The following is an 11681-nucleotide window of genomic DNA, read 5'->3' on the forward strand; positions in this document are numbered from 1 at the left end:
AGGACACGACACATCCCTACGACCTATGCTAGTCTTCCGCAGAAGTTTATTCTAATTCTTTAAAGTTTTTTTTATTTTGATGATTGAATAAATGTAAAAGTAATGACTTGTAGAGATGATTTTTGGCATGTAATCAGTAAATTGTGGAATGTTTTGGGCGTTTGTAATGTCGAAGCTCCTCCCTTAGATTCTTTTTCTTTTCCTCGGTCTTATTTATCGGTGGGGTTGTTTGCATTTCTTTCTAGTTTGCTGTTTGTGACAAGTGAGTTGTTATATAAACAGATAGGTCATGCCGAATTTTTTTTGAAAATCCGTATTTTATTCAATAATTAATTAATAGTAATTATGAGATCGTTTTAGTGCTGGTCTAGCTTGCCTAGTGTTTGAGGTACGGAAGTATTATTTGAGATATCCAGATTGAGTATGCATGTATTATGTGTTTGCATAAATTCTGTGATTGCATGATTTATATGATACATCATGTCATGACTATATGTTGCATTCACGAGCATATTGAGTCTGCTTCCTAGATATATCCTGTAGTAGGGCGCTCACCCTACGAGTATGTGGATGGTTGGATACGGAAGTCTTGTGTCAGGTCATCGTGATGGTTGGACACATGTACTAGTATCAGGTTATCATTATCCACTGGGTATATAAGCCACCTCATGAGGCGACGGTGCAGCGTGCTATATACCATGGGACTGGTCTATGAGCTTGTTTCTTGACCTAAGAGTCTTGGTACCCAGTATCACTTGCATACCTGCATGTATAATACCGTATACTCATACTCTCGTATTGAGCTTATCATGCTTATGTCTCGTACTTTGTTGTATCTGGACACCCTATTCCATGGGGCAGGTTTGCGGCTGGATGAGGCGGGGGTTCCAGGAGGACTTAAGCATTGGAGGGCCAGCAGAAAATTGTCTTGGCTTTTGCTTTGATGTATTTGGGTTATTACATTTTGGATTTTTTGATATGGTTGTATAATATTTTAATTGTGGTTTATGCTTTTTCGCTGTTATTTTCTGATGGTTTATTTAATTAAGTTAAATGCATGCTTAAGCTTCTGATTAGTAGGTGATCATGACGCGGGTCACTACATTTATGGGTTCAAAGCATGCATAGTAATATTGGGATTTAGATTGTTTGAATTTGGGTTTAACCTTTAATTATCGTGTAGATGGCGGGTTATGGTGAAGAGAGTAGCCACGGCAGCGTAGGTGGACACTAGGGTGGTCGAGACGATCGAGACTATCATCGGGGCCGTCATTACCATCGTCGTGATGATCACAGGCATTTCAGTATGCACAGGTTTATGCAGATGGGTCAAAAATCATTAGTCGGAGGTGAGTCACCGGAGGATGCGGAGACATGGCTGTGGCATATGGAGGTCTACTTTCGGGAGTTTCGTTGCATGGAGGAGCAGAAAATGGAGACTCTGGATTTCCTCGTGGAGGGACAAGCTCAGAGATGGTGGAGATCTGCATCCGCACCATTTATTGCAGCACGAGGAGTTGCTACCTGGGAAGAGTTCCGTGCAACTTTCCACAAGCTGTATTTTCCTCCTGCTCTCCGAGAGGTGAAGGCAAGTGAGTTGTTGGGTTTGCGTCAGGGATCGATGATGATTGATGAATACCAGCTGAAGTTCTTTGAGTTGCTGCCCTATTCTCCCCAGATCGCTGACAGCACGGAGGCGAAGTATAATCTGTTCCTCCAGGGCCTTAATCCGGAGATCCACGATCAAGTTGCTGTGGGGAATGACATGACTTACGAGGGACTTGTGAGCCAATGTCATCAGGCTGAGGACAGTATTCTGTTGGAAAACTGTGTTAAGATCAATTAGAATTGATACCCGGTGCAGCGGAAGTTTAAAAATTTATTTTATTAATATGAAACGATTCCATATCTAGGTATCAAAACTTTACGATTAAATTTGTGTAAGTAAAACAAATAATCACTATTAAATATTTTACCTTGAAATCTCAAAGCGAGATTATGGACACCAACAGAATTTAATCTGCTCTTGTTGTATATCCCAGGAACTGATGAACGAACATTTCTTCAATCAGGTCCACGAATAGAAAACAAAACCCTCTGATTGACTGCACTATAAATCAATCAGAAGTTTGCGTAGAGAATAAACAGATATTATCTGTTAATTCAGATTGTAATTTTTCACAAAAATCACAACCCGAATTTTCTCCAAAAGGGACAGAGGATTTCGAAAATCCCCTTGAATAATATAGGCTGAAATTCGAAAATTGCAAGACTGAAATCTTATGTAATTTTCGAACATAGTACATAGATTTATAGATAATTTTTAGACTAGATTAAGTTATAATTGCATTAGGACTCTAACTCCTTAGGGCCCACAATCCATAACTTAAGCCCAACAAGCCAAGCCCGTTGTTATAGAAATTAATATAAAATTCATCGTGACTCCGATTGATAAACTGATTTTACCAATGTGCACAGAAACCATTTCTGCATCTTTTAGAGTCAAGATAATTTTTCTGAATCCGAATTCAGTGATTTCCAAAAATGCCCATCCCTATGTCATTTTAGGAAATCTCACTCCCTTTAGTTAAGAAGTCCAACTTCTCTTTCATTAAATTTAACTCTTTAAATTTAACTATCTCTACGGGGTTTTAGTAATCCATTACTTGTGTAACCCTCAATGGTTCAGGAATACAGCTAGACGTGGGCTCACAACTCCTTGTGACTCGGAACAACAATTTCCGACTTACCCATCGAATCATGGTAAGAGCGCATAGCAACATCGCCCCATGATTTGCTAGGTATTACTGATAGTGCCTGCAAGAACCAGTAGATTTTGGTTAGCGTACAATACGGTCCCTTCAACCAAATATTCCGATCGAATCAACAACCATTGGTGCATCGAGAGTCGTTCGAGATTCGATAACTATGCACAACATCTTGGAGATCTATTAGTGACATCGCATGTGTTACTAGGAACACCAAGTAACCTAAAACACATCATGTACTTTGGCCAGAGATTTGTCACACTAATATCTCCTCAGATCGCATAGGATATCCACACTCGCAAGTATGTGGTGAATCCTTGACAACAAAGCATCGACTCCTATATGTGTCGTAACTGTATCCAATCCCGACACCTAATGACCCCAATAGAGTTGGTAAACGAGTCAAAGTACAATACTAGCATATAGAGTCTCAATGATGTTTCAAGTAATAAGGACTAATGGTGTACAACCAAAACCGCGGACTTTATCCACTCGATAAGTAATAACCACTTGGAAAGTCCGAATAGAGTAGTTCGATCATTCATCATATGAATATCCATTTACATGCTTTGAACATCTCTATGTTCCATACCAATGAAACGTGGTACTCGGCATCGCAAATGCTAGTCTCAATCTCGAGCGATCCTTATCCTTATTTGCGGACGGCTCAATTGACTAGGAACTGTTTAGAATATACAGTGACTATAAGATGTGTTTCATGATAGCCATCCCCATGTGCTACCACATCTTACATACACTATAGTATATTCAAGGTCTTTATCAAAACAACAATAGTATATCATAATATAACATTATGAAGAAAGATAAAGTCAATGCCATTATAAAAGTGTAAATTATATTAAACAAAAGATTGTTTTACATAGAGTCATAAAATCCCTTAGCCACAAGTTGGCTAACCGGGCACCCACTCTTTCAATCTCCCACTTGCCCTAAAGACAACTAGTCATACTACGTAATCCCATTGCTTCGCGATGTTTTTCAAACAATGGTCCTGACAAGGGCTTAGTAAGCGGATCAGCGATATTGTCTGTAGAGGCCACTCTCTCGACACTGATGTCTCCTCTTTCCATGATATCCTGGATGATGTGGTATTTCCTCAGTACGTGTTTGGACTTCTGATGAGACCTTGGCTCCTTTTCCTGAGCAACGGCACCCGTGTTGTCACAGTACACTGGGACTGGACCAACAGCTTCAGGAATTACACCCAACTCTTGGATGAATTTCCTTATCCAAACCGCCTCTTTAGCAGCAGCTGATGCTGCAATGTATTCTGCCTCAGTGGTGGAATCCGCTGTGGTGTCCTGCTTGGAACTCTTCCAAGAGACAGCACCGCCATTGAGCACGAATACAAATCCAGAGGTTGATTTCGAGTCATCCACGTCACATTGGAAGCTAGAGTCGGTATAGCCTTCCAACTTCAATTCTCTCCCTCCATAAACCATGAATAAATTCTTAGTCCTTCGCAAGTACTTAAGAATATCCTTCACGGCTTTCCAATGCATTTGACCGGGATTGGCTTGGTATCTGCTCGTGACACTCAGAGCATAGGCCACATCCGGTCTGGTAGATATCATTCCATACGTGATACTACCTATGGCTGACGCATATGGCACGTGTTTCATCTTCTCTATCTCTTTGTCAGTCTTGGGACACATAGACTTGGATAGAGAAACTCCATGACACATAGGTAGATGTCCTCTCTTGGACTCATCCATAGAAAACCTTTTCAATATGGTGTCGATGTAGGTTGATTGAGTGAGTCCTATCATTCTTTTAGATCTATCTCTATAGATCTGAATTCCTAGAATATAGGATGCCTCACCTAAATCCTTCATCGAGAATCTACCTGATAACCATATCTTTGTTGACTGCAACATCCCTACATCATTCCCCATGAGTAGGATGTCATCAACATAAAGTACTAAGAATGTTACCGCATTCTTAACTACTTTCTTGTACACGCATGGTTCCTTCGGGTTCACGATAAAACCAAAATCCTTTATCGTTTCATCAAATTTCTGGTTCCAACTTCTTGATGCTTGTTTGAGACCATAGATTGATCTCTGAAGCTTGCATACCTTATGCTCGCTTCCCATGGATGTGTATCCCTCAGGCTGCATCATATAGATCTCTTCCTTAATGTTTCCATTAAAAAATGCAGTCTTTACATCCATTTGCCATATCTCATAGTCATACCATGCTGCTATGACAATAAGGATTCTTATGGACTTGAAAATTGCGACTGGTGAAAAGGTTTCATCATAGTCAACTCCTTGTCTTTGAGTATAACATTTTGCCACCAATCGTGCCTTGTAGGTCAATACCTTTCCATCAGGCCCAGCTTTCTCTTGTAGATCCATTTGCACCCAATTGGAACAATTCCATCGGGAGGATCTACTAAAGACCAAACTTGGTTAGAATGCATCGAGTCTATTTTCGATTGTATAGCTTCAAGCCATAAATTCGAATCCGCATCAGAAATTGCTTCCTTGAAGTTTCTTGGATCACATCCAATGTCGGGTTCACTTTGATCCCCTTCAAGAAGAATACCATATCTAATAGGAGGCCTAGAATTCCTCTCGGATCTCCAAGTAATAGGCGTGTCTTGTGATGATTCTTGAGGTGTAGGATCGCTATTCTGTATCTCGGGTTCTTCTCGAATTTCTTTGAGTTCCATCATCTTGCCTTTCTTATCCAATAAGAACTCCTTCTCCAAGAAGGTGGCATTCCTTGAAACAAACACTTTTGTTTCAACAGGATGATAGAAATAATATCCGATTGAATTCTTTGGATACCCTACAAAATAATATAAGGTGGATCGACTATCCAACTTATCTCCCACTGTCTGCTTCACGTAAGCAGAACATCCCCAAATCCTCAAGTACGAATACTTAGGAGCTTTGCCATTCCATAACTCGTATGTTGTTTTATTTACTGCTTTAGTGTGGACGTTGTTTAACAACAATACCGTTGTTTCAAGCACGTAGCCCCAAAACGAAGGTGGGAGCTCAGTGAAGCTCATCATGGATCGAACCATGTCCAACAAAGTTCGATTGCGACGCTCTGAAACACCATTCAGCTGAGGTGTCATAGGAGGAGTCCACTGAGAGAGAATCCCATTCTCTTTTAGATAGTCCAAAAACTTGGTACTTAAGTATTCTCCACCTCGATCCGATTGAAGTGCCTTAATACTTTTACCTAGTTTGTTTTCTACTTCAGCCTTGAATTCTTTGAACCTTTCAAATGCTTCAGACTTATATTTCATTAAATATAAATACCCATACCTAGAATGATCATCAGTAAAGGTAATGAAGTAGGTGTTGCCACATTTAGTACCAATCCTAAATGGACCGCAAACATCTGTATGGATCAAATCCAACAGATTTTGACTACGCTTAGGTTTCCCTTTGAAAGGAGATTTAGTCATTTTTCCCTTTAGGCAGGACTCACAAGTAGGTAGAGAGTTAATATCAGACATATCAAACATGCCCTCTCCCACTAGCTTGTTCATCCTCCTTGAGGAAATATGACCTAGCCTCTAGCATGCCAAAGGTTTGCCGGGATTTGACTATCGTTTTTCTTTTTAATTATTGTTACCGGTTTATCAACATAATTCATTGGAACGTCTTTTAATTTTAAGCTATATAGATCGTTTTCAAGTTGTCCATTTCCAATCAAGCATTCATTCTTGTAAATATTGCAAATCCCATTCACAAAATTACAAGAAAAACCATCTCTATCAAGCATAGAAATAGAAATAATGTTTTTGACCAAATCCGGAACATATAAAACATCTCTCAAAAATAACTTAAAATTGTTTTGCAAAACTAAATAAATGTCTCCTATAGCTTTGGCTTCGACTCTAGAACCATTCCCGAGCCTTAGCTGGGTCTCACCCATCCTTAGCTTACGACTTCTTGTCATCACCTGCAAATCATTGCAAATGTGAGATCCACATCCGGTATCCAATACCCAAGAAGAAGTATTAAGCGAAACATTTATTTCAATGTAAAACATACCCTTTGCAGTTCGCAACTGTTCGAGGTATTCCTTGCAGTTACGTTTCCAATGACCGGGTTTTTTGCAGTAATGACAAACGTTTTCATCTTTTATCCCAATTGAAGCCTTGGCCTTTCCCTTCTTATTTGGTACAATCTTCTTGGGCGGGGCAGAACGTTTCTTACCCTTTCCACTTGGTCCTTTCTTAGAGTTAGAAGAGGAGCCAACCAAGAGTACCGGTTTATTCTTCTTTAGTGTGGCTTCATATGTGACAAGCATATTGACCATCTCTTCAAGGGTGGCCTCTATCTTGTTCATATTGAAGTTCATCACAAAACCGTCAAACGATGAAGGAAGTGATAGAAGCAACAAGTCCACGCTAAGTTCATGCTCCAAAGTCAAGTCGAGTGTTACCAAATTTTCAATGAGCCCAATCATGCGCTCCCCATGCTCACGGACCGAAGTCCCATCTCGCATGTGGCTCGTCATGAGCTCTCTGACGGTGGCATACCTCTCCGACCTTGACTGAGCTCCAAAGAGTTCCTTGAGGTTCTTGTGAATGTCAGCAGCATTCACGGTATCCTCGAATCTTCTTTGAAGCTCATCAGACATCGAAGCATGCATGTAGCATTTGGCCTTGATATCATGGCCCCACCATAAATCAAGTTTGGCCAACTCTTCCGGACTTGTATTAGCCGGGGCTTCCTTTGGAGGCGGCTTCTCTAACACGTAGAAAGCTTTTTCCGAAGTAAGAATAATTTTCAACTTACGGAACCATTCCGTATAGTTTGCGCCAGTCAATTTGTTTTGTTCGAGAATTGAAAACAGTGGATTGCGTGGATTCATCGTAATATAATACTGAAAAGAAACCAGACAATAATCATTGATTTGTTTAATTAATTTACTAAGACATAAAATATGGCAAATTTTATTTTATGAATTACACTCCCACTATTTTAACGATTTCACTACCCTCTAGTGAAAACGGGAAACTGTTTTCCTTAGTGAGAACATGGAGTCCAATTGACAAATCATGATCCCGAATAATATCAGCCAACCATAATTTTCAAAAGGTAGAGCCCAATTACTTCCAAAGTAATCCCCATGTTTTTACCTCATGTCCAATAAGGGCCCAATAATATGACGCCGTTTATTGTGACATGTCAAGATAACCCATCAATATTAAGTTGTGATGGACGGTCGCCATGTGGATCCCCAATAATATGAGCCAATCCCATGAGAGTTCCACCCAACTTACAACATGTGTCTATCCAATGTACAACTTTTCGACGAACGGGCCCCCCCAATAATATGAGCCGGACCGTATCCGCGGGTAGCATCTCATACATTGATCGTTGATGGAAGGTAGGAATATTTAAACAATATTTAAATTCCCTTTTTATTAATCTTGATATCAATTTTAAATCATATTTAAAATGAGGGATTTTTAATTTTGAAAATTTGTCTCATCATGCAATTTATGTATGCTTGCGGGATTCATACAATTTAGTCTAAACATGCATACATCAATAATATCATATATTATTTAAGGATGATCGATCCCATTAACTAACCGACCCGTGGTTGCCAATCACGAGTCTAAGTCCAATCCTAGGTGATATGCAAGTATGCAATGCAATCCTATTACATTGAGCTTTCAATTTACATTTCTTCGGTCTTCATTGTCTGCTGGGCCCACCATTTCTTCAAATCTTTGTCTCCCACTAAGTCTAATAAATTTACAATAAATTTCGATGACAAATATGGGATACATTTTTAGGGGTGGGAACGGGCCATAAACCAGGCCCACTTTTATTACACAATCATATTGGGCTATAAACCAAGCCCATTAATAAAATCCAACAACAATAAGACAAATGTAAATTACCTAACATACACCTAAAACATTGGTCATGACAATCGATCATCCTTTATCCATTAATTAATTCAATAATTAAATAATTTGATAAACATGCAATGGCATCATAATTTAAAATATAAAATCATATTTTATCTTATCCATCCATAAGATCATATCTTATCATCAATTGTACCAAAATAATTAATTTTATAAAATTTAATTTAACGGATAAAATTTATAAATTTTCCAAAAATTCAAATTTATCCAAAAATCAATTTTAAAATTTTCGGAACAATTTGATCTGATGCCTCGTGAACCAATCAAAAATAATTTTCGATCGGATCAAAAACTAAAATTTCAAAAAATTAAAATTTAAATTAAAAATAATTTTTCCGGGCTGCCCGGGACAATCCTGGGTTGCCCGCTCCCCAAAAAGGGGCCCGGGCTGGGCAGCGACGCTCGCTACTCGATTTGCCCATTAAAATTCAATTTTAAATTTTCGTTTTGTTTCAAAAACCGAGGCTTAAAAATTTTGTACAATCGATTAATTTAATCATTTGATCTGAGCAACCTGGCTCTGATACCACTGTTGGAAAACTGTGTTCAGATCAATAAGAATTGATACCCGGTGCAGCGGAAATTTAAAAATTTATTTTATTAATATGGAACGATTCCATATCTAGGTATCAAAACTTTACGATTAAATTTGTGTAAGTAAAACAAATAATTACTATTAAATATTTTACCTTGAAATCTCGAAGCGAGATTATGGACACCAACAGAATTTAATCTGCTCTTGTTGTATATCCCAGGAACTGATGAACGAATGTTTCTTCAATCAGGTCCACGAATAGAAAACAAAACCCTCTGATTGACTGCACTAGAAATCAATCAGAAGTTTGCGTAGAGAATAAACAGATATGATCTGTTAATTCAGATTGTAATTTTTCACAAAAATCACAACCCGAATTTTCTCCAAAAGGGACAAAGGATTTCGAAAATCCCCTTGAATAATATAGGCTGAAATTCAAAAATTGCAAGACTGAAATCTTATGTAATTTTCGAACACAGTACATAGATTTATAGATAATTTTTAGACTAGATTAACTTATAATTGCATTAGGACTCTAACTCTTTAGGGCCCACAATCCATAACTTAAGCCCAACAAGCCAAGCCCGTTGTTATAGAAATTAATATAAAATTCATCGTGACTCCGATTGATAAACTGATTTTACCAATGTGCACAGAAACCATTTCTGCATCTTTTAGAGTCAAGATAATTTTTCTGAATCCGAATTCAGTGATTTTCAAAAATGCCCATCCCTATGTCATTTTAGGAAATCCCACTCCCTTTAATTAAGAAGTCCAACTTCTCTTTCATTAAATTTAACTCTTTAAATTTAACTATCTCTACGGGGTTTTAGTAATCCATTACTTGTGTAACCCTCAATGGTTCAGGAATACAGCTAGCCGTGGGCTCACAACTCCTTGTGACTCGGAACAAAAATTTCCGACTTACCCATCGAATCATAGTAAGAGAGCCTAGCAACATCGCCCTATGATTCCCTAGGTATTACTGATAGTGCCTGCAAGAACCAGTAGATTTTGGTTAGCGTACAGTACGGTCCCTTCAATCAAATATCCCGATCGAATCAACAACCATTGGTGCATCGAGAGTCGTTCGAGATTCGATAACTATGCACAACATCTTGGAGATTTATTAGTGACATCGTATGTGTTACTAGGAACACCAAGTAACCTAAAACACATCATGTACTCTGGCCAGAGATTTGTCACACTAATATCTCCTCATATCGAATAGGATATCCACACTCGCAAGTATGTGGTGAATCCTTGACAACAAAGCATCGACTCCTATATGTGTCGTAACTGTACCCAATCCCGACACCTGATGACCCCAATAGAGTCGGTAAACGAGTCAAAGTACAGTACTAGCATATAGAGTCTCAATGATGTTTCAAGTAATAAGGACTAATGGTGTACAACCAAAACTGCGGACTTTATACACTCGATAAGTGATAACCACTTGGAAAGTCCGAATAGGGTAGTTCGATCATTCATCATATGAATATCCATTTACATGCTTTGAACATCTCTATGTTCCATACCAATGAAACGTGGTACTCGGCATCGCAAATGCTAGTCTCAATCTCGAGCGATCCTTATCCATATTTGCGGACGGCTCAATTGACTAGGAACTGTTTAGAATATACAGTGACTATAAGATGTGTTTCATGATAGCCATCCCCATGTGCTACCACATCTTACATACACTATAGTATATTCAAGGTCTTTATCAAAACAACAATAGTATATCATAATATAACATTATGAAGAAAGATAAAGTCAATGCCATTATAAAAGTGTAAATTATATTAAACAAAATATTGTTTTACATAGAGTCATAAAAGCCCTTAGCCACAAGTTGGCTAACCAGGCACCCACTCTTTCATATTCGCCTTAACACATCCTTTCTTTTGTCTAGACCCACGATTTCCTTGGGTCTCCGTGCTCAGTCTTTCAAGAAGTCTGGTTCCACTTCTTCTTCCTTAGGATCCGGGGATGTGATGCGCTTTGGGAGGAAGAATCAGGGTCCTTTCAAGCATTGTGGTGGAATTCAGTCTGCCAACAGGTGCCATAATATTTCAGGAGCATGTTTCCGATGTGGAGAGATTGGCCACTTGAAGAAGGATTGTACACAGGCCGGGGGAGCTGGTTCTGGCTCAGGTTCTGGTTCTCAGGTTTCAGTGCAGCAGAGACCACATGGATAGTCGACAGGGGGTTCTAATCTGAAACCTTGTGTTTCTAGACAAGTGTTTGCCTTGAGGCATGATCAGACAGTGGATGAGAATGAGAAAGTCATAGCGGGTACATTCTTGTTATGTGATATACCTGCTTTTGCACTCATTGACACTAGTGCATCTCATTCTTTCATTTTTGCATGTTTTGTTAAGAGGTATAAGTTACCATATATCTCATTAGACATAGTCGTCGTTGTTTCTACTCCGAT

General features: G+C 38.8%; 1 protein-coding gene across 1 annotated transcript; it reads left to right on the forward strand.

Moving 5' to 3' along the window:
* The first annotated feature begins 1324 nt into the window (after positions 1–1324).
* LOC140861232 (uncharacterized) lies at positions 1325–11442 on the forward strand. Its single transcript, XM_073264228.1, has 2 exons — positions 1325–1818; positions 11157–11442. Exons 1-2 carry the CDS (start codon positions 1325–1327, stop codon positions 11440–11442), a joined length of 780 nt encoding a protein of 259 aa, XP_073120329.1.
* Positions 11443–11681: the final 239 nt, after the last annotated feature.

Source organism: Henckelia pumila, chromosome 4, assembly GCF_033568475.1.
Source record: "Henckelia pumila isolate YLH828 chromosome 4, ASM3356847v2, whole genome shotgun sequence".
Classification (NCBI taxonomy): domain Eukaryota; kingdom Viridiplantae; phylum Streptophyta; class Magnoliopsida; order Lamiales; family Gesneriaceae; genus Henckelia; species Henckelia pumila.